The sequence below is a fragment of the Sus scrofa genome, chromosome 2 (assembly GCF_000003025.6).
Source record: "Sus scrofa isolate TJ Tabasco breed Duroc chromosome 2, Sscrofa11.1, whole genome shotgun sequence".
Taxonomy (NCBI): Eukaryota; Metazoa; Chordata; class Mammalia; order Artiodactyla; family Suidae; genus Sus; species Sus scrofa.
In genome coordinates, this window is record NC_010444.4 from 51,146,394 (window position 1) to 51,170,001 (window position 23,608).

Below are 23,608 nucleotides of genomic sequence, written 5' to 3' on the forward strand. Positions count from 1 at the left end.
GCAGAAAAATAAATTGACACATTCTGACATTTGGATAAAAACTTCCAGTAAACTAGAAATACAAGGAAACTTCTTCAACATGATAAAGGGCATCTATGAAAAACCTACCATTGACATCAAACTTAATGGAACGCTGTGCTTATGTTCTTCATTATTAAGAACAAAGCAAGGATATCCACTCTCACCACTTTTATTCAATATTGTCCTAGATTTTCTAGCCAGTGCAACAAGGCAAGATAAAAAAAGAAACCCAGAATTGAAAGGAAGATATAAAGGTGTCTTTATTCACAGATGACATCATTGTCTATGGGGGAAAATCTACAGAATCTATGTTTTAAAAAAAACTCACTACAACTAACAAGTGTGTTTAGAAAGGATACAAGATCAATGTACTAAAATCAGTGCTATTTCTACATACTACCAACAAAAAATGGAAATGGAAATTGGAAGAAACTATCATTTAAAATAGCACCTAACTTCTAGAGTAATAGAAAAGAATTAGTCTGGAGGGCAAATGGAAGATTCAGGAGAGAGGGGGGAATGGTTGCTTAGCCTAGAGATAATGAGGACAAATGCTTTGTTGAATCTTCTGGACCAACTAGGCTGGTAGAAATTTCATCCTTTGAGGCAGGAGAGATGGAGGCCCCACAGCAGGTTGTACCAGGAAAGATGATGGCTTCTATTTCCCAGTATAACCTGCTGTGCAACATGAGAGAGGAGGGAGTCCTATTGAGAGCAAGGGAAGGTGAGGATGCTCAGTGGAAAGGCTCTTCACAGCAAGGAGGAAGGGATGAAGCCAACCAATATGTTGATGGCCTCATAGAAAACAAATCATCAAGTCTTATTGGAGCCAGAGAACTACAAGAGAGGAAAGGAGTGGCCAGTGAAGACCGTTGACAGCCTCAGCCCCCGCTGCCCCTCTCTGCTCGCACCCTCTCATGATCATGCTTCACCCTTCCTGACCCAGTGACCCCTTTAGGAGGTGTGGGGAGGTGACACCTGAGTCTCCATTGGTCCAGGGAGATGGGAGCCAATGCTTCCCCACCATCCCTGATGGGTGTTCCAAAGGTGATGCTGAGGGTTTAGTGCACTAAAGGAAAGCATAGTCTAGAGTACAGAGGGTGTTAGAGACTTTGAGCCTGGGAGACAGGAAGGCAGGAAGGATGCCACATAGGAGCCACCCAGACTCTAGCCCTAACCCTAATCCTCTGAATGCCAGCCCCAACAATCTTGCTCTCCTCCAAGCTCAGCTCTGACTTGTGTCCTGAGGATGGTAATACCATGTCTTAAGTGGTTTAGGAATCCAGCGAATCACCTAAGGTGCCTAATGTAGACTGGTCCGAACTGAGGTCACTGCCATCACCAGGAGGAGGATCATATGTGCTTAAGCCTTGGGAATGCCAAAGGCCAGGGACAGGCTGAGGCTTGCTGAACCACAGCTGAGCCCAGCCAGGCAATGCCGGCATCCAGTCACTCCTAAGTGGCCAACCTAGGAGTGGCCCTATGTCTATCATCATGCCACCTCACTCAACATCTCCACATGGTGGCAGTGTTGTTCCAGAAGTGGAATTTTGGCAGGTGGCCACTCAAACATTAATGGCACCACAGGGAGGCTGTCACAACAAAACTCAGCATGTTATAAAGCCTGGAGTAACACCCTCATTTTACAGGTGAGCAATGCCTCAGAGTCAATATTCCAGGACAACTAATCTACTGATCGTAATGGTAGTGATGAGAGTCTAGGATTCCAGAAATTCCATGATGTTGATTTAAAAATTATTTTTTTTCTTATGGTTCTAAGACTCTATCTGTGGCTCCCTGCTTTGAGAATCATATGATGTCAAGATCTGATGGCTCTACTTCCTCAGCTTCTCTGAGCCCCACGACTCTGTGACTGAGTGATACTTAACATTTTGAGAGCTCATTCATTCATTTTAAGCAGAATTTACCACATGGCCACTTAGGTAGTTAGAACTAGGAAGCCCTACTTCCAAGATTCTTGGACTCTATCCTCCCCCTCCCACAATCCACAATTCCCACAGCACCAAGCCACCTCTGTCTATCTGAGAAGAGCAGACTCAATAATAATGCAACTTATGAACAGAATTGGATCAACCATGCCACCTGCATGACAAGTCCTAAATGGAGAGACAAGGGCCCTGGAACTAGGAAAGGTGGGAATTGAAGGTTAGGGTGTCAACAAAGAAAGACACACGAGCTAGGGCTGCATAGCCAAGAATGCACACAGGAGTCTATGTTATGGAGGATGTTTACTCCCCAAGCCTTTGATGATAGCTTCTTATATGACATTCAGAGGCACAGGCTGGGAGCATGGTGATCCCAGAGCAGATGACCCGAAAAACATGAAGAATCCCTGGCATGTGGGGTCTAGAGACCAGGGTCTCATCCATTAGCTCTCACTCACTGTCACTAACCCTGAGCCTACTTTCTCTGAACAAAAGAGGGGATGACCTAAGGTTCCAGTCACTTCCACGAATCACAGCCTCTGATCAAAATCAAATTGGAATTCTCAGGGGAACTTAGAAGAGGCAACCACATGAGGGGAGAGCCAGCTGTGCAATGGTTTCTTGAAACAGATTTTTTCTCAGAAGGACTTCCCCAAACCTCTGAAAATGCTCTCTCTAGGGACTTCAGAAGGCAGAGAACCCAGCCCACCAGGTGCCTTGCCCTCCATTGGTCCACTGGTGCCAGATCAGGAAGTTGAGCACCCGCAGACAAAGCTCTCTCTTCTGAGGACACATGCCCCCATGCATGCCCTCCCCATGCCAGCTATAAACTTTTCAGGCTTCTGCCACTCAGTCTTCAGAATCATAAGACCCATCATCAGTATTCAAACCTTGCAGGGACTTACTCTTGTGAAATATACCTAAGTCTCAGGAAGACTAAGACCCCAGTCCTACCTTTAATCTCTCTGGGGACCCTCAGGAAAGTTGCATTGTAAGCCTCTCTGGGATTCCTTGCCCAGAATGCAGAGACAGATGCTTCCAGAGGGCACTGGATAAGATCAAGACCCCACAGCACTGGACAGAACGCTGGGCAGCCAAAGCATGTGATGTTGTCCCCATCTCAAAGAGCACTGGGGAAGTCATCTGATCCAGGAGTCTGCCTTTACAAGGAAAAACTTCCACAAAGACAAGAGGAGGTGAAAATTTCACCAGGGATCCAAACTGAAGAGGAGAGGCTCTTAGAACACCAACAAATCTACAGACTAAGATGAAAAGATGAGGGCCAATGGTAAGAGCTGATGAACACACAGCAGGATTAGACACATGGTATACCGGACACTTGGAGAGGGGCACCTGCATTAAGGAGAGGGATGGGAGAGGCACAAAAGCCAAGATGACCCATGCATCTCAGGCCCACCCTTAGCTGCTCACTTAAAAATCGTGGTTCCCACACTGTGTGCCAAGGTACCTGGGGTGTCACAGCAAATTTCCAGGGTACTGCAGGGTATTTTAAATGGTCACATGACAAAATTGTTACCTGTAGGACAGACACGTACTGCCTCCAGGTAGTTCCATTTCAGATTGGATGGTGACACATTCTTTTGTGACACTGAGTTTCTGGTTTGCACTGTGATAAAAAGCAAGTACCAAGTGAAAATTGACGAAGAACAAGAAGTAAGGTATTCTCCCTAGGGTCACAGGTACACACTTCCAATTGTAAGTAACTGTAGCTATATGAGAATGAAATAAAAATAGTATTTTTTTCTTTTAACTTAAATAATTTTTTTCTAAGAGCTACTAGTTAATAAATTGTTTGGACCTAACTACTTGCTAAACAAAATGGTTAGGAGTTCTCACTGTGGCACAGTGGGTTAAGAATCTGACCACAGTGGCTCGGTCACTGCAGAGATGCAGGTTTGATCCCCAGCCTGGCCCAGTGGGTTAAAGGTTCTGTCATTGATACAACTGCAAAGCGGCAGCTTGGATTCAATACTTGGCCCAGGAACTTCCATATGCTGCAGGTGCAGCTAGAAGCAAAAAAAAAAACTGTTAGGCATTTCTTTTGGACCGGGGCACTGTGAAAAAATGACAGAACATGGACAGAAAGTTTGTCTCTGAGAGCAAGCACCCCATCCCTGAGGAGCAGGTGTCCCAGGAGTGACTCCCCACATATGGCAGGAAGCTTCCAGAAGGGGTTTATAACCAAATGGGCCCTGGGAACAGGAAAAGCACCCCCCTTCTGACCTAGAACTTCATCGTTCTGTCTGCTTGTGGCCCCTCTGAGGTCACAGCTGCAGGGCTCCTCAGCCTCCAGCCCCTGGCTACCCAGAATCTTTCCTGCCTCCCCTCAACTTTTTGCAAAAGAAGGAAAAGAATGAATATTAGGTCCCTTCTCCCCAATGCAGGAAGGACCACTACCTGGTACCTACCAGGCAGGGATTCAAACACCAACACAGATGAGTGTTATTACCTGGGAAGGCAAAATGCCCTCTCTCATCTGGCCTCCCACGCCCACACCAAGTCCTTCATCCACCCTACGCACCCCACCCCTACCTCCCAAAAGGTTCTTCCAAAGCTCCTGGTATTGTACTTTCCTTCCCCACTGGGACCATTCTGGAAGGAACACAGCCCCAAGGAGCCTCTGTAAGCCTATAGGCACACACACCAAAAAAAAAAAAAAAAAGAAAGAAAAGAAAAGAAGAAAAAACACCATTTTACCAGGTTCAACCACAAATGTGGAATGTTGAATCAGACCTGCGCCCATGGGTCAGTCATGAAAACTCCCTCTGTGTGACAGCAGAGGGCGCTGTCAGGAAGGCACCCTCTCCACCTTCGGTGTCAGTTCCAGCAATAGTGTGAAGCAGACACACCACACTACAGGGTTGACTCTATCCTCAAGCCAGGTGGCTGAATTTCCAGCTGAATGTCAAGGAACAGGAAAGAAACCCACTCATTCAACTAAGATAGAAATATCCCCTCCCTGCACCTGCATTCCTCTCTACACCTACCTGGAGATGGCCCCCATGCTCATGTTCCTGGGCTTCCAGGAAACAGACTCAAGAGGGCTTCTATGATGCCCAGAAAATGGGTTTGGACTTGCCACATTGCCACAACTTCTACATGAGCCTCACAGAGTCTGTGGAGGGATGGTGGGCCCTGCTATCCAGACTCAGGTCACATCACTCCAGCCTTCCCACCAAGGTCCTTCCACCTGCTGGGGATCACTGCTTCCCATGCTGTCTGCACTCTTAGGGTTATTTGGGATCAAGGCTTTCAAAAAGATGATAGGGGGGCAAAGGAAGAGCCCCATGCAAGATCAACATGTGGAATGGACCGTTTCTGGAGGCCCCCAGCCCAGTATTACCATGCAGCTTGCCCTGGCTGCAGCTCTACCAGAGGCATGTTGTGATGCACATTTTCAGGGAACTTTAAAGAAGTGGGAGTCCTCACCTGGGAGCAGAATTGAGGCAGTTCTCAGCTCTCCCTCTGCCTGCACACCCAAGCTCAGGGTGCTCAGCTCACTCTCCCTCCCCACCCTCTAGCATAGGCAGAGGTCCGGGCCTAATGAGGAAGAAGCAAGCAGCAAAGGGAGCAAGAGGCCCTGGCAGATGAGGTGGCAGGAGGGAGGACTGAGGGAACAGCACCTACCTGTTTCATTCTCTGCAGAGCCCATCACAGTGGAACAGCCATCTTTTGTCCTTCTGTAGCGCAGTCATCCTTCTGTGTGTGAGGAGCCAGCAGCCTCTGGGGGGCTCCTCATAACAATTCTAATCCCAGGGCCCCACAGTTGGAGAGGCGGGGATGGGGGACTGCTGCCTTAGGATTGGCCCCCACCCCACTCCCACAGCCCAGGTCCCCAGTAATGCGATAATTGGATGGGATTTTCACTGCGAGAGAGGGGAAGTCCAGAGGAGGATGAGCCAGCTCCCAACCTGCCTACCCCGCCTCATTCCAGAATTCTTCTCTCCTTCCCTCTGTGGCTGAGGGGGCACAGTGACTCAGGAGAGGTAGAAGGACCGGGCATGCATAGACTCAGCTGAATCCCACTAGCAGTGCAGAGGAGAAGGAACATTCCTTGAAAGAGAACAACTCTCTCTCCATATCCAGGAAGAGGTTCCTGATGCAGTCACCGAGGTGACCCCTGGTCCAGAGCCTACAGAACCCCGTGGGCTTCCTTCGCAAATGGAGAAATCAAGCTGGATGGGGTAGCACGCCGTGGGGGTACAGCCTGTCTCTAGTTCCCCAGCCAGTGCTAAACCTGAAGTGTCGTTGAGTCACTCCCTGCCCCAAAAACTGGCCACATGCCAGCCAGTGGCCTCTTTGCAGGGGCCCTTACACTCTGCAGGTCACATGGTGAGGCAAGACTCAGGGGCTGTGGAGGAGCAGATGGTCCACATGAAAAGAGACCTCATAGAAGAGCATGGAGTTGGGATTTTAATTCAGTTCTGCTCTCCTCAACTGCAAAACGGTGACATGGATTCCTGCTACACTTTCCTCACAGTCATTGAGACTGACTGGGTGTCCCGCTAATGCAGGGCCACCACAAGGTGTTGGAGGTTGGAGGGGGGGAAGCTCAGGAGGCTTCTCCACTTGGATCTTCCCCTCCCCAAATAACCCTAGCCCTGTCTCCCTGGGCTACAGATGATTATACAAACAGAGCTTTGCTGTGGACTGAGGGCTGAAAAACCGGATAGCCACTCTTCATGACTTTGAATAAAGACACTCTCTGGTCTTCCCTTTCCCCATCAGCAAAAATCATAAGGCTTACCTAAGTTGTCAGAAATCCCTCTGGATGAAGGGGCTAGCAGCCCTGGACAGACTCCAGGGTCAGTGGTCCCAAAGTGAGGGTTTGAACCAGCTACACTGTCTTTGCACTCCCAAAGCCAGGGTTGCTGGAATTCCCTGGTGGGGTGTAGAGGGAGAAAGGGAAGGCATCAGCACCTGGGCCCTAAACAGAGCAGACTGTTTCCCAGTAGTGACCTTCAGACACCCACCAGGCACCCTAGACACCCACCAGCACCTGTCCCCAGACAGGCCATCCTCGTCCTGACCGCTCACGGTCAGCTCCAGCAGACTAGCAAGGCGCAGCTGGAGGAGCCAATGTCTGACGAACGGACCCCAGGCAGGAGATGGACGAAAGGGAGACCAACCACCCTGAGGGCAAGGGACAGAGTGCGCGACAGAGCAGAAGCAGGAACGAGAGCAGAGCGGTGCGTCCCACTGTGAGCGCAGGGCGCGCTGGGCTCCAAACCTCGGGAGCTGCCGGTGAGTCCTGAGGGGGCGCGGCCCGGGAGCTCAGAAGAGATACTTGCCGACCTTGCAGTCCCGGGTACCCGTCCGCAGGCCAGCTGCTCATCTGGCACAGCTCAGCCCTTGGAGTTCGCGCACCCCTGCATACCCCGCGCACCCCGCGGCCACGGGAGGGGCCAGCGCAGCCGCCGCCTCAACCGCCGCTGCGCTGGCTCCCAGGGCCCCGCCTGCCCCCTGCCCGCCCCGCCCCGCCCCGCCCCGGCCCCGGCCCCGGCCCCGGCCCGGGCCCTGGCGGGCGCCCCCCGCGGCGCTGCCCCGCCCCCGCCGTCCCGCGCCGCCCCGGGCCCCGGCCCGCCGCCCGGCCGCCGGCCCACCTGGCGCAGCGCCGCCCTCGGAGCCCGCGCACCCGCGCACACCCGCGTACCCCGCGGCCGCAGGAGGGCCCAGCGCCGCTGCCCGCGAGCTCCCAGGGGCCCACCTGCCCCGGCGCCCGCGCTCTCGGGGCGGACTCCTGGCCCTCTGAGACCTCCAGCCCGGCGATGGCCCCTCTTGGATATTTCATATTCCTCTACGGCCTGAAGCAAGCTCTGGGCAGCTACCCGATCTGGTGGTGAGTGAGCCTTCCTTACGTTCTCCCCGGCTTCTGTGCGTCCCCCAGCCGCCGTCCCCTCGGGCTGACTCTGCTGTGGCCCGGAGCCGGCTCTCTGCCCTGCCCTCCTGGTTCCGCGCGCGGGCTGCGGATAGTTTGTTTTTCTTGGCGGCCACTTTCGACCTGTTCGGGCTGGGTTTGGGACGCGGGTGTTGGGGTTTCCGGAGACATTGTCCCCTCGGACATAGTGGGGGGCCCCCGGCGTCGGACGGGTTAGTAAAGGGTTGGAGAGAGGTGGAAAGTGGGAACCCACAGATGGCACGAAGGCTCTAGCAGCCCGAGACTAAGAGAAGCCGGGAGGGCGAGATGGGGAGAGGGAGATCCGCCGGAGACTTTCTCTAAAGACATGTCTTACACACACACACACACACACACACACACACACACACACACACACACACCTTAAAACAAAGTCAGTGAGACAAGACTGAACAGCTCGGAGTAGCGCAGTTACGTAAAGACTTCGGGGACAGGGCCGGGAGTGGCGGGCGCACTGGGGCCAGCACCTGGCCCTTCTGCGCCTTCCCGCTGCTGTCCTCACCGCGTTGGTAAGGAGGGGACTTCTGGAGAGGTAAAGAGGGAGAGAAAGCATCACGTCTGAGGGCTCCCGAGTGAGAGGCTCTGCGACCCCATATCTGAGAGGGCTGGAGCGCTCCATTTTCCACTCCAGGCAAGACATACTCCCTCCCGACCCTCCTAAATCTGGCGATGGAAATGCAGATAAACCCAAGGAAGGGTCCAGAAGGTCTATAGCACCCACCATAAAGGAGGAGGGAAGTCAGGGTTACCTTCCCTCCGGGAAGCTAAGTTGACAGAGCCCCCATAGGCAAGAGCTACCCGTGCTTCCCGGGAGAGAATGGAGGGGCGCTTTGAGGTGCCCAAGATTTGACGAACCCAACTAGGGGGAATGTGGGAGCCGAGGGGACTGGGCGTGCCGCTGGAGGAGACCCAGATGGGAGACAAGCCTACACATACACAGACTCGCGCGCGCGCGCGCGCACACACACACACACACACACACACACACACACACACAGCAGGAACTCTCTCCGACGGCTTGCCTGGAATTATAATAATTACGCCAAGGGGAAGGGGGGCAGAATTGAGTAAGCCGAAGTACAACTAATCCGATAATAATTTTTCTCTTCGAGATGGTTCAGGAGCTGGGGCACCCTAGATGTAGGGCGCGGGTCCAGGAGTAGCCTGGCGAGGCGAGAAGGTGGTACCAGCGGGTACTAGGGCCTGGGAGAGGGGTCGCAGGCAGCGTCGGGTCGCCTTCTAGAGCACCGGCTGCAGCTGCCGTGCCTTCGGACGCCGGGACACTGACGCCGGGAGAACTAGGGGAGCGCGTCGGAGAGAGCCCCGCGGCCGCCCGCTCTCGCGCAGGCTTCTAATTAGGACCCGCCGCCGCCGCATTCCTGGGCGCTAGTGGAAGCGCCTTCGCCCCCGCGCTTCTTCTATAAAGAAAGCCCTGTCACCAGCCTCTGGGCACCCTACACCGTGGAATCTTTGTCTTGTTGGCCCTGAGGGTCCCTGGTCTTGCTCCCCTCGACACATGTATGCCACCCTTTCCACCTGGGCAGTATGTGTTCCATCTGAAAAGATCCTGAGACATGCTCTGGTGGCTCGGGTATTCAACAGGTGAGTGAGGAAGGGTGTCCACTCCCCACCCGCTCCCTCTCAGTGACCTACCCAGTTGAAGAGTCCAAAGCAACCTTTTGGTCCTAGAGAGAAGATGGTGCCATGGAGCCCCCACTTTACTTTCCCTGGGATTCTGTTTCCTGAGAAGTATCCCTTGTGGACACAATCTCAGGGCTCACTAGGGATAGAGCAGTTCCCTCTTCTTCCTCCCTCTGACTCCAGGCCAGCTAGATGTGGAAAGAGGCAGTCTCTACAGAAGCATGGAGGCTCCTGTAAGAGGAGGGCTCCTAGATGAACAAATGGAGTTTAACAGCAAGGGGAAGAAGCCTTTCTATCTTCCTGCTTTACCTGGTGGAGTTTCCCACAGGTGACTCCTTCTGTCTCTTGCCATCCCCCGCCCCCCCGCCAGTGAGGCTTTGGGGAACCCTCTATAACTTACCGCTTTCACACTCAGCCTCCCTAAGTGGTATTTTGCGTCACCAAAATAACCTCTCTGAAATGAAGCCACTGCTCCCATCACTTCCCCCCACCACCCTTAGCACCTTGCATATGAAAGTGAAAGTGACAGGGACTTCCTCACCTGGAGAAACAAGGAAACAGCCCAAATTGGGAGTAATTAGGCTTTGAAGTTGGTGTTGTCTTGGTGGGAGGGTAGAGGGAGAGGAGGAAGTATTGTTGCATCCTGTGGGAATTTAAAGAGCCAACCCTCTTGGAAGTGTCCTTCACCCTAGATGCTCAAGGTCCAAAGGCAGTCCCAGCAGAGGCACAGAGACAGCCCTGAGACCAGAACATTGAAGGCTATGGAGACCTCCAAGAGCATGAGTTCTGGGCTCCTCGTGTGATCGTCAGGGGGTGGGGGGAATCCAGAAAAGGGATCTGAGAGGTGACAGGTTAGAATCCTTGGCACCTAACCCCAGAGACACAGCAGTGTACCAGAGGGCTCTGTACTGCAGATGTACAAGGAGACACCAGCCCTCATCTCCTCACTCCTCTTGTCCAGGATGAATTCTTGTTTAATTAGGATTTATCAGAAAAGTCTTCAGAACACAGAACAAGGATCATGGTCAAGGGGAACATATGGAATCCCTGAAGAACAATACCGAGTAGGCAGCAGTGCTCCATGATGTGCTTTGGGTACCTTCCTTTCACTTCCCATGTCTGGGCTGATGACATTTTATAATCCCCCTATGGCCTAGCAAGGGCCCTGTTTTCTCCCCTGCCCCCTCACCACTGGGCTAGGCCCCTCCATTTCCACCACCAGGCTGCACTGCCCCATTCCCACCATCTTCTGCCTCTGTTCTTGGCACCCTCCACTCCACATTGCTGCCAGAGTTATAGCAGCAGTGGTCAGCTCCTGCCCTGCCTTTACCTGAACAGAGATCCTGCCCCCACTTTCCCTGTTAGAACCCCCACTTCCAACCCTTCACCAGCCCTTGCTGGACCTAGGGCTCCCCAGCACTGAGCGATCCCAAGGGCAGGCATCACCTTAGCTGGCCCAGGAAGGTCCAGTGTGACGCCATGTCTAGTCTCTGTCTCTCTGTGTGTCTGTCTGTCTGACCCTGTCTGTCTCTGTCTCTCTGTCTTTGTTCCTCCATATCTCTGTCTCTATCTCTCTCTTTCTGTCCTCTGTGTCTGTCTCTGCCTCTCTCTCTCTCTCTCTCTCTGCAAACCTGAGGCTGGTGATGGTAGTGGCTAACTTTCAAAGCTAGAGAAGTCCAGACACCAGTTCAACACCCTCAATATTGTAGGATCTCAGGATGCTGGGAACGATGTTCCTCTACAGAACCACCAATGGACATCCTTTTTTGAGGAGCAATGTTATAAATGACCATATGTAAAATATGTATGGTCAGAAAACTTATTTTGTACCACCAAGTCAAATACCCATCATCTTGATCCCTTGAAAGCCCACCACAGCACACATTCCTTCCAGAGCACAAAAGCATCACTTACCTCTCACATCTAGCTCTCTGACTTGGCCACCTAAACACTCAGGACTCTGGGGCTCAGGTGCAGCAGCTTCTCCCACACTGGTTAACCCTGTGTTTCACTGGGCTTGTTGTCATTTTTTAAATGATTTTGTTTTATTTGCACAAACCTGCTAGAATTCTTTCTGGCAGGAGAGAAGGTGAGTAAATACAATTGAGAAAGAGTACATTCTGGAGGGGCTGTAAAAAATCACACTTTCTACAATGGGTCTCCAGTACAAATCTCCAGTCTACAGGGACAGGAATTGCACTGTCCCAGAAGGGCTCTGCTACTGTCCTGCAGGTGTGGCACAGGACATGGAAAGCACAGCCTGGATGCACCTCCTATCCATGAAAGTATCAGTTATACTCAGCCTAGTCCACAGACCAGAGCCCATCATGAATGGTTGTCCACTAAATAAGAACAGAAATAGAAAGTAGGTGTTTGGGGAAAATCATGGTAGTTTCTTTTAATGTATTGTGTACTTTTTTCCATGAAGCATCTTTATGTGTTTTTAAATAATGGATTGGACATTTTAAAAGCCCCTAAACCCAAGTTCTCCAGGTAGTTTGACAAGCTGAAGTCCTCTGCAGCATGCAGCCCTTGCTATACTCAAGTCAGGGATCATCTGTGTGGACCACCACCCCTCATCACTTTGACACCCAGCACTTGCCATTTCCATTTTTGAACCAAATGCTAGAGTTTGTTCTTGTCCTGCTGGTTATTGGGATGTGTCAGGAGAAGACCCCACTGCTGTTCAGTGTGGGAGAGGCTGTTGGGGAAAGAGGACTGGACTTCTGTGTGAATCCAGGGAAGGCTGGGAACAGAGGCTACAAGTGGCCAGAAGGCAGATTTTGGCTCAGTACGGGAAAGGCTTCCTAGACCTGAGAGAAGTGCCAATACTGGTTCTCGGGAGGTGGTGAACTGCTCATCCCTGGAGGGGTAGAAGCAGAGTCTGAGGAAGGAAGGAATAGCCTGCCTCTGGTCCAGGGTTCCCATGTACACTTCACCTTGAACCCAAGATTTATAAGGCCCAGCTTCTCCCCCTACTCCCACCATGGTCAGCACTGTGGTTAACAGTCCTCCTGGTAAGTCCCCTAAACTCCACTAGGCACAGTTGGGGTAGTTTGGTTCTAGTTGCACAGGGAATGGTGGCCCCATCCCTGTTTGCCTGTGCCCTCCACTCCCACAGCAGCATGCCCTCCCCACCTTGAGCCCCTGAATCCCATTGTACTAACCCCCTAGCCTTGCTCAACTGGTCCAGACCTGGCTGTGCCCTACTTCTCAATCCTCACTCCTTGCCAGGCTGGGCTGGATGCTGTGAGGTGACATGGAGAGGCAGAGAATAAGGCTCTGACTCCAGTCAGGCTGCCTGCTCCCAGTGCTACCTATACCTTCCTTTGTAGAATTGTCAAAAGGAAGGCACCCATGTCACCAGCTTGTGAAATCTCATAGGGTATTCATTTTCCTTCCTCCCTGCTTGACCCCTGTGCCTGCTAGAAAAGATTTAGTTGAACAAACAAATGAAGGAATGAATGGATGGAATCTTTCCTATGAAAAATAGAAACTGTATCTGGTGGCCTATGCTTGGGGACAGAACCCAGTTGACTATTTTAACAAAACCCCTGACAGAGCCGCCAGCTCTGGGGCTGGGTTCCCACGATGCACCAGGGCAACTCTGCCTCGGTCTCCCTCCCAGCCTTTCCAGGTGACACCCTGGAGGTGTCTCACACTTTGGTGCTTCCACATTCCTTCCCCAACAAAACGTGCCGCTGCCGCCCAGGGAAGCGGGCAAATGCATGGCCGCGGGCACGGGAGCCTCTGCCCGCCTGCTGGGACTTGCGCAAAGTATGTGTCAGTAATCCCGGCTCGGCCCGGTGGGGCAGGAGGGGGTGCTGGGAGGGCTGCAGGCAGGACTGTGTGCCCCAGGGCCTGGGAAGAAGTGGCCCCCAACACCAGGGATCCAGGTCTTGGGACCCCCTCCTCACAGCCTTTCCTATTGTGGAAGGTGCTCCAACTCTTGGGGAGGGATTTTCCAGGCAGGAGAGAGCGAGATCATGGAGATGTGTGAGCCCTTCTTGGAGACCCCACAATGGGTAAGAAAGAGAAAGCAGAACCTGGAGGGCCTTGAACAGGTCAGCACCCTTGGCGGGGGGTGGGCTGGGGGGTGGTCTTGATCCTATGAGCCTCCTACACAGCTCCATCCAGGAAAAGACAGAGCCTATCCATCAAGCTGGGCAATCATCAACCCACAGGGCAACCAGCCTCACACTCAAGGCCTCTAGTCTGAGGACAAGAACCTGGTCCTGACCTTAGAAGACAGTAATTTGGGATAAGACAGGTACCCTGGAGTCCTTATGTATCACCAAATGGAAGATCCATGGGACCAATCGGAGCCCTCCTAAGCAAAGACCCTGCAGGTAGAGTGGGCAATAAGGGCCCCCAGATGAGAACTGGGAAGAGATCTGTGCCCTTGAAGGATAGAAGGGATATGGCCCTGCTCTCCAGGAGTGCCCCCTCATGGCTGAGACAGAGGAGGATGAGCAGGAGGAAGTAGCAAGCTTTAGTAGGCTCTAAAGAGAGGACAGCTAGCAGGGGTGGGAGCACAGAGCACTTCCTAGAGAGATGGTTCTAGATGACCTGGGCAGAATGCGCCCTGGCTCCAACAAGTTGTAAATAAACCTGCTGTGCCCATTGTTTACCTCCCTTCCAGGAGCCTCTGATAGAATGTGATCCACCTTGGACAGACAAGGAAACTGAGGCCCAGGAGGGAAAGGCAGAAACTGTTAAATCAGTGAATGATAGAGCTAGTGCTCATATCCTGCCCTCCAGGGCTAGCGCAGCCCTGCCCCCGCAGAACCCCTCTCTCTTTGAAAACAGCTGTGAGGTCCCAACTCTCTTTTCACAATGCACACAGCCACCAGCAAGGGCAGAGCTATGCCCACAGTGCACAGGTACCCCATGTTTGCTGAATTTTCTTGGAAAGAAAAAAAAAAAAATCAAACTACGACTCCAGGAAAACTAAGAGCCTGCCACCCCATTAAGACCTGCCTGGTAACGGTGCACAGGCATTTAGCCTCTCTGATTGCGGATCTACCCCCAGTGGAGCTGGGCGGGGGGGGCCAGGGGTGCTGCCTTTGTCCCCAGTCCATAAGGAGTGGCTTCTGTCCTCTGGCTTCGCCACACAGTTACAGTAAAATCCACTTGGGTGAAGTCCATCAGCCCAGGGCAGTGGGGCGGGGGGTGCCAAAGCTGGCCCAGGCTGGGTCCTGGGCAGCCTTCTTCCCCTGCGTGTCACAGCCAGCGCCTCTGCTCTATCCTGAGTAAGACTGTCTGGCAAGGCGCCTGGCCTTTCAATGGTGCAACAACGCAGTCCTCAACAGGAGCAAAAGAGGGAGGAGGGAGAAAAACCATTAGTGCTTTCAGGCAGCAGGCGTGGCTCACGTGGCCCAAGCCACAGGCTGGAACCAGAGTCTAGGGGCCACTTTGCAAACCACACACCTTTGCGTTCTATGTTGAAAATGATGACCCCCCCCCCAAAAAAAGAAAAACAAATTATTACTGAAAAATTAACTGGCAATAGTAGCCACAAAAACCTGGGGGGAAAAAAAGTTCATCTTACCAATTTAATACAGGCATTTCCCTCACTAAAAGTTCTTCTCATTTTACTGACACATTTTTCAAGATCATAAAAACAGTGTACAAAATAAACTGTGTTCTACTTTTTAAGACTTACTGTCTTGGTTAAACATTTTGCATTTGTGGAAACTTCTCCACGATGGCATAGCAGTTACTCAGGGCTATGGTGTGGGCATGCTATGATCTGCTTGCCTGGCCAATGACCTTTTCTGCTATATGAATGGCCCTGCCAGGAGGATCTCTCCAGAGGTGAAATTTAGGGTAAAATCTCAGGTCTTTTACCTGAGGGATAAGGAGCACCATATCTGGGGGGAATGGCTGCATTCAGTCTGGGACACTCTGGTTTTGAGGGGCCTTCAGGACACTGAATGTGACATTCAGCTAAGTGGTTAAAATATTAGCTTCCCAGCCAGGTGTCAGCTGAAGGTGGGGGTGTGAGCGCTTCCTGGGTTGCCAGCCTGCACTCTCAGGTTTGGCAGCAAGAAGGGAAATGGAATAAATTCCTCATAGGGTGAATCATGGTGGCCAGGTGCAGAGTGAAGGAAATGGGGGCAGTAAAGGCAAGCTGGGCTCTAAGCCTCTCCCTGCAGGCTAGGCAGGGCCCCCTCATGCCCCTGTGGTTCCCAGGCCCCCATGATCACTACCCCCAGAGGATGGCATCACACTCTCCTGCTCAGCTTTCCCTGGGGTCATATGACATGGATTTTGCCCATCAGGGCAGGGCTGGCTGACCCTTGCGGTCACTCACCATTGGCTGGAACATCCTGTGGTAGCAGTATCCATGAGGGGTAAAAGTGCCTGGTGTCCCTGAGGCAAGATCAGGACCTCACAGTGACCCAGATAGATAGGACCTAGGGTAAATGAGGGGTGCCTGATGATGGGGCTTTCACCCCCAGCACTCATCTGAACCACAATGCTTCTGGAACTTTCAAGTTGCTACTTCCATCTTCTACTTATCTGACCCACCTTACTCTTTTTTGGGGATCCTCCCCACCTCTGGAGCAGAGATGTGGGGTCCAGCCCGTGGTAAACTTATTCATTGCTGGCTCTAGAACACAGGGTGGGAGGGAGGGGAGTGGCCAGCCTCAGAGACAGAAGGGGTCGTGGAGGGTGAGGGCTCACATCCTGGCCCCACTCCTGAGCCTGGGCGAGCCCACCTTCCCTTGCTTCTGCAACAGAACTCGTGTTCTCAAAGGGCAGCACCAGAAGCTTCTGGAAGTCTTGGGGTAGGAAACCAAAGGAAAACCCTGACTGCCAGACCAAAAGGTTTGGACTTGAAGCCTCAGGAGGTTCTCTGGACTCCAAGTCCCAGGAATTGAAGCTGGACTTTCTTTCAGTGATCCCAGAATGTCAAACACCAGCATGAGAACCCCCTCAGGGCCTGTCAAAACAGTGCACTAGCCCCGAGTTTCTGACTTAGCAGGTCTGGGTGAGGGGGCACACTGCCTGGAAACTTGCATTTATGTGGTGCGAGTTAAGTTACTTGAAAGGTAAGTTAAGTTACTTCCAAGGTTCTGTGGTGCACATGCTGCTGGCCCAGGGACCACCCTAAGAGGACCCAGCTCTTACCCAGTCACCTGGTATGTTGGCTGAAGAAATCAAGGGGACAAATGGGTCAGCACACACATCACGCCTCAATGACAGTTCTGTGATGAAAACAGGGTCATATTGAACCCAGGAGACCTGTAGTGTTCTGTGTCTTTGGATTTAGAGGTGGCTATATGGGTTTTGTTTATTAATAAGATGTTTATCTTACTCTCTGTCATGGATTTCTTCTTTATGTTCCTCCAGGTTTATGTGTTGAAGCGCTGACCACCAATGTAATGATGTTAGGAGGTAGGTGATTAGGGTTAGATGAGGTCATGAGGGTAGAGCCCGCATGATGGGAAGAGTGTCCTTAAAATAAAAGGAAGAGACCTTAGAGCTCTCTGTCTGCCATGCGAGGACACAGCAAGAAGGTAGCTACATGTGAACCACGAACCCATAACCAGAACCTCACCATGCCAGCACCCTCATCTCAGACTTCCAGCCTCTAAGACTGTAGAAATGAATGTATTTTGTTTCAGCCACCCAATATGTGCTCTTTGTTGTTGTGGCCCACACTGACCAAGATAATTACTCATAAATGTTATCATTTTGTTGTTGTTGTTGTTGTTCTTATTGTTGTTTTGCCCATGACATGCAGAAGTTCCCAGGCTCAGATCAAACCTGAGCCACAGCAGTGACAACACTGAGTCCTTAACTGCTAGGCCACCAGAAAACTCCCATAAATATTACCTTTTATGTGCTTGTACTTAATGCATTTTAAGAGCATCATGTTGGAAAGTGGGATGCCAAAACCCCTTCCTGCCATGTTAACTTGTTGATGTTAGTCTGGTTTCTTCCTCTAGCCCCAGCTTCTGAGTCCAAGGTGTTTCTTGAGGTTGTATAGTTTGAAGAGACTCATCACCATTACCTGGGCACAAAGCCACATGGGCAATGGTGATGGGGCAGGTGGGCCAGATAAGCAGCTAGGTGGTGGCTAATGGCAGATGGAGGCAGAAGTGATGCCAGGGACTTGGAAGGAAGGAGTAACCAACCTCTAAGAGCAAGGCACTGGTACAAGGGGAGGGGTGGTCCTGAGGATACAGGCAGAGGAGGGGGAGGGAAGGGAAGAGCTGTCTAAAGGCCTCATGACAGCCCTTGAAGGTGTCAGTGGCTCAGACCCTTGGACTATACATGGAGGGACCACCATCCTGTGAGGTTCTGTTCCTTCCATATTGAGCAAATTGGAGTGGAAAGAGCCAGCATGGACAGAAGAGAGAGATGGGTTATATTTAGTCTACACCCAGTGACAAATGATGAGACTTATGGCTTCAAACAGCACCTGTACTTTAGTTCACAGCTGTGCAGGTTGGAAGTCTGGTTTCCCTGATCAGGGTTTCTAGAGGCCAAAACCTAAGTGTTGGCCAATCTAGGGAAGAATATGCTCCCACCCTCACCCAATTGTCAAATTCTGGTCCTTGCAGTTCTCGTGTATTTGTGCTGTCTGCCAGGGTGGTTCTTAGCTCCTCAAGACCACTTTCTGGTCCTGGAATTAGGCCCCTTCATTTCAAGACTAGCAACAACCTCAGATGCTATCTCTGTCTTCTGCTACTACCTGGAGTCTCTGCTTTGTGCTTAGATTAACATGTGCTTAGATTAACTCAGGTTGATGGCCCTGATTTATGTCTACTGCTCACTACAGGTCCTATAGATATAGCTAGTGTGATCTGTCTGTGTTCACAGTCTCAGATGGAAGGGTGGGGACTCTTGGGGCCATGTCAGAATCTGGGTGTGGTGGGTTGGAGCACAGGAGAGCAGCTACCTCCTTCCAAGTATGCACAACCGCCCTCTGTGCCCCCCCTCAAATCACGTGTCCCCTCACAAATGCTCCCAAGCCCTCTCCCTCTACATGCCAGTCCCCTGGGACAAGGAAATGACATCTTTATTTGTACCCAAGACTAACTGCAGTTGAACTCACCTTCAGTTATGAATAGAGGCGACGAACTGCAGCAGAATTCACAGTTTCTGAGATCCTATCGCCAGGAGAAAGCAGATACTTTTATCTCAGGTGACAGTTGGTGCAGAGATTACAAAATACCATTGTGCTCTCAGCCCACCTTGTAGGCTCAATAAAGAAACACGCAAGAAGTTCTCCTGTGGTGCAGCAGGTTAAAAGATCCAGTATTGTGGCAGCTGTGGCACAGTCACAACTGCTGCAAGAGATCAAACTCTGGCCAGGGAACTTCCACATGCTGTACCTGCAGCCAAGACAAAATAAAAATAAAAAATAACCTAAAACACAGTTCAGAACCACAAGCTTGTTCCCTATTGTAACTTTTTATCAGTCTGCTTGTTTCCTTGTAACTGTTTCTTTCTTCTACACTTGGTCTGGGATGATAACCTGACTGTACTACAGAGAGTTTCTGCAGCCCCAACCCACTTCCCTGGCACTTGCATCTAACATAACTAGCTCACTTATCAGGATGAGAGATCACACTAGTGCACTGCCATCAGCCAAACACAGACTGACTTCATCAGTCTCTCCATGGACATCCTTCCTCTGTTCCAAGATCTGACACCAGAGCCCAGGTTGCATTTGGTGTATTGCATTTTACGTGCTCTGAGAACTTGGGGAGGCATAGAGCACTAAGGTGATATGTCCTACAGTTGCAGCACTTTTCAGTTTACAGCACCCCTCTCCCACTAATCTGCCACTGGTTCCTGGCAAGACCTTTAGACAGGATTGTACATGGTTGACCCTGGGGCCTGGGGCCCAGAGTCCAGCTATTCCAGCCAGAAGGAGTGGGAGAGGGATCCAGTCAAGCTTAGTGGAGGCTGGAATAGCTGGAGTAGCATCTAAACTGGCCACTGGTACTCCAGCCTTGCTTGGGGAGGTGGTGATCTGGGACCTGACTGGGAGGAGGGCCAAAAGGAGGCAGGGGTGGGGGAGCTGACTCAGCAGCCTCCCTTGAAGCCTGTGGAGAAGCTGTGAACTTGGGAATCCCACTCTACTTTCCCTGGTGCTGTGGCCTGGCTACATGAAAGGAGGTGGGGAGGGGCCAAGGTTGGTGCAGGTTTTATGCTTTCTGTGGAAGTCTATGGGGTTCTAGGGAAGAGCACCTCAACCCCCATACAGAATGAATCTTGGCCTCTGGCATCTGGTAGAGATGGGACTGGTGAGGACAAAGAGAGACTAAATCCTGTTTTTCTGTCTGAATTAAGTGGCCTCTTCTTTTCCCACTTGTTCTGAGTCTCCAAGTACATTCATCCCATAAAAATAAATCAGCTGAGAGGATTTTCTTTCTGATGGACCTCTTTGCCCTTCTCCAGTTTGAGCAAGGCTTCTAGCAACAGAAGAGGAGGGAACTCCATGAACCTCAGGACTCAGCATCCCCCCAGAAAAGATTCCAAGACCAGAGCTATGAAGGTCAAACCTTTCCCTAATGTTCCCTTAGGAAATGTTCAAACATCCAGAAAAAATCCAGCACTTGGACAGAGAAAATCAACTCATGTTTATCTCATCCCTAACCATCCCTTCTGTCCACCAATTATTCATCTCATGTTTGTATACACCCTCAGTACACTCTCCCCTGAACACTTTGGTGGGCTCATCATTAACTAGAGTTCAGCTTTTTATTTTATTTATTTTTTATTTATTTATTTATTTATTTTTGCAAATCACATCCCATCTATATGGGATAAGTGGAATAAGTGAATGTGAAACATCCTGGCTCGTGGAATAGCGGAGCCAGAGACTATCAGAGCAGCCTCACCAGGAGTGACAGCTTATCCCTGCTTACAAATGGAAGTCTGCTCAGTCCCAGGCAACCTAGGACAGTCGGTCTCAGCTTCACCTCACCTGCCAGCCTCTCAGGCACTTCTGCTAGGGCTCCTATGTTCTCCAAGGTATATAGATTAATAGCCACCAGCCTGACCATCATAGCCACCTCTCTGGCCTGGCACACACTGAGGCCTCCAGGACTCGCCACTGCAGCCATTTTTTGGCCTGAGGCAAAAGGAACCTGGCGAATGACCAGCCAGACCAGCCCAAGGGAGGTAAGAGATTGACTCCGAGCTATGGGAGGTACCATAGAAGCTGCTGAAGGACCTTAACTACAGTCCTGCTTCTCTCCAAGCCCAGCTCCTGCCCTGTGTTCCAGCTGCTGCCTTCACGAGACCACCTGGCTATAATTCTCAGGCCCCCTCCCCACGAGTCCCTCCACTCATTACAGAGGGTGTCTTCCCAAACTCTCATGCTGCCAGTTCCAGGTCACATCCTGCTAGTGCCAAATGATGTAAGGGTATGATGTCAGGCAAGGGTGGGAGGTGGGTACATTTGGGGTCACTGTGAGAGGTACCACATGGTGGAAACAGATAGCTGACCCCAGCCAGGGCAGGTGAAGTCATCCACATCAGCACATGCATCAATATAGGCAGAGTGGCCACTGGGGACAGGATAGGGTGAGAGGAGGTACAGACATATAGAATTGCTGAAATGGATTGGATAGGATGTGAATGTGACAATGTTCTGAAGGAGAATTGGGGTCCAGGGGAGTTTCTTCATCTGTTTTACAAGTGGAAGTTTCTCCATGAAACTTTGGGCTGAGAGTGGCAGGGGGCACACACAGGTTAGACACAGCCTACCTCCCTGGATACCCCCTACCACCTGTGTCCTGGACATCTGGACCTCAGCCTGGAAAGGGCAGAGCTGGCAGATCTTCTCCACACTGAAGGCCCCACCCTGCCTCTGGGTGTTCCCCAAGAGCAGAGACTGCTGACTTTGGCCTGCACACCATCTCTCAGTCCAAGTGTCACCTTCCCTCCCATTCTCCCATCCATCTACTCAGCCTGTGCTGGTCCATCAGGAAGCTAAGCACTTAGGTTAGCACAGAGCTGTTTATACAGGACAGGATGCAGGAGGGGAAGGCCCAAATGACAGAATACTTCTTAGAGAGGAAGAACCTCACAGCTGGGTGAAAGCAGAGGGCTAACTTTTCTGAAAACTTCAGGGTCCCAGACTGTAAGGTGGATGTGGGAGAAAGCTAGAGAGGGTCAGGCCTGGACAGGTACCCAGCACTCAACAGTCTCTGCAGGTAGTGAAGGAACAAGCAAGGGAATGAACCGGCCCCTCAGCTGCATGCCCTTCTGTAAATACAGACTCAAGTAGGGGCATGGAGGCATCTATGAGATCTGACATGAGGTCATGGCTGGTTTTTGGCTCATCAAGGCGTTCAAGCAGAGGACAGATATGATGGGGAGTGTGCCCAGGGAGGTGGGGTCAGATATTGGGGCATGGACTTGGGAGGGGTCTAGGAGGCCAGGAATCTGGTCTGGAAGCTTTGGGCCTTTCCTAGGAATGGGGACTCTAGGGATGGCCAACCATGAAAAGGAGGCTTAGCTTCACTTGAACACCTAACTGCAAGGTGCCATCGTCACTCCCAGAAAGACTTTTAACTCTTGAGAGATATACTTGATTAGGAAAAGAGAGCAAACAGACAACAAAGACTGCACAGTATGCCCAGAAATGGTGGGCAGGAGGGCATGAGATGAGAGTGGGAAACCATATGCTCAGAACTTCAAGGAGTATTTGCCCTCTTCCCAGCCAGCTAACTAAATACAGAACTACATATATGCTTCAGAGGGGAGGCGGAGAGGGTGACCATCACACAGGAGGCCAGGGGTATTACAGGGGGAGAGAGGGCACTCTGTGCGGCTGTGGAGATGTGTGGGACAAAGCCCTACATGGGCTGATAGATGGGTGGAGACAGAGGAAGTGTGTGGGGAGGCTCTTGTGGCAGGAGCAGGAGGCCTGCAGGGGGTGAGAGGATAAGCTAGACAGATCCAGATTCTAGCAGGACTGTGCAATGAAGAAATGTTCTCCCTGGGTTGTCCAATAAGGCATCTCCAGGTGCTGAAAGGCTTGGGTTTTTGTCTCCAGGCTAGGCAGCCTTTGAAGATTTTGGAGATGAACAGGGAAAGATGTTAGGATCTGATTTGTATTTCCAGAGGGTAGGTTTATTTCTCTGAGAGACAATGGTTCCTGTTTCCTATTGTTCTCACCACAGCTGGATGGAACTGAGTTAGACTCAGAGTAGGACTTACTAAAAGTCAGCATCATAATGCAGGAATGTGGCTTACCGAGGGACACAGAAATCTTTGTCCCACATTCTCAGGGGTGCTTAGCCTTCCCAGGGAAGAGGAAGAGCCAAACAAAAGAAACTCTGGGGGTCCAGTTGAAACATTTACAAAGCTGCCAGTGTGTTGGTCTCCCCACCAAACAAAGAAAGGGGAAACAGACATTTCCACCTGGATCCCACCAGAGCAAGCTACCAGATAAGCAGAGACTATCCTGCCAGGCAGAAGGACCACTCTGAAGTGTCCCACTCTAGGCCTGGGACACACCACACCAGACAGCCCAGAGGAAGGAGGAAGACGGGGCTCCCTGAGGAAGAGGAGAGCGTGCATGAGGCCAAAGGTCTAAGGGAACGTGGGCAGCATCTACACTTCTCTGTTCCAAGAGGGTCAGCAAATCCCTAGGGACCAAAAAGAAGCCACGGGATGCTGTTTCCCTGGAGTCACCCCACCCCCACAGTGGTCCCCCTGGCTCCACAGGGCCTCTCATGCCTTGGTCTTCTCCTACCACCCTGAGGGTCTTCACAGTCCCTTCCCAAAAACCCCAAAGAGCCTTTGTAATATCGATGGGTGATGGGAGGCAAGCTTCCACAGCTGGCCCTGAAAAGCAGCAGCAGCCACACAGTCATTCATGAGGAGTATCCACGGAGGGATGAAGGAAGAACTGAGACACAAAGGGATTGAGCAGAGCCCAAAAGCCCACCACAGAGACAGACACATAGACCAGCGGCAGGACAATGTAACAACAGGTCACCATGGGATTGGAAAAGCTCATTCCCCTCTGCCCCACAGAAGACCTGGTGGTTCTTCCTCTTAAGTTGAGATGTAATCACTTATA

The 23,608-nt window shown here is 51.5% G+C and overlaps 1 protein-coding gene across 2 annotated transcripts in view; it reads left to right on the top strand.

Annotated features, from left to right (window-relative positions):
- The window catches only part of WNT3A (Wnt family member 3A), a 49,701-nt gene continuing 33,677 nt past the window's right edge, over nt 7,585-23,608 (top strand). The window contains exons 1-2 of one of the 2 annotated variants that reach the window (XM_021083340.1): nt 7,757-7,827; nt 16,906-16,950. Coding sequence is in view for 1 of the 2 variants with exons in the window: in XM_003123621.4 (XP_003123669.1) it covers nt 7,757-7,827 (71 nt within the window). In the remaining variant the exon portion in view is untranslated. Of the gene's footprint in view, nt 7,828-16,905; nt 16,951-23,608 lie in introns of both variants that reach the window. The other variant, XM_003123621.4, reaches the window with a different exon arrangement.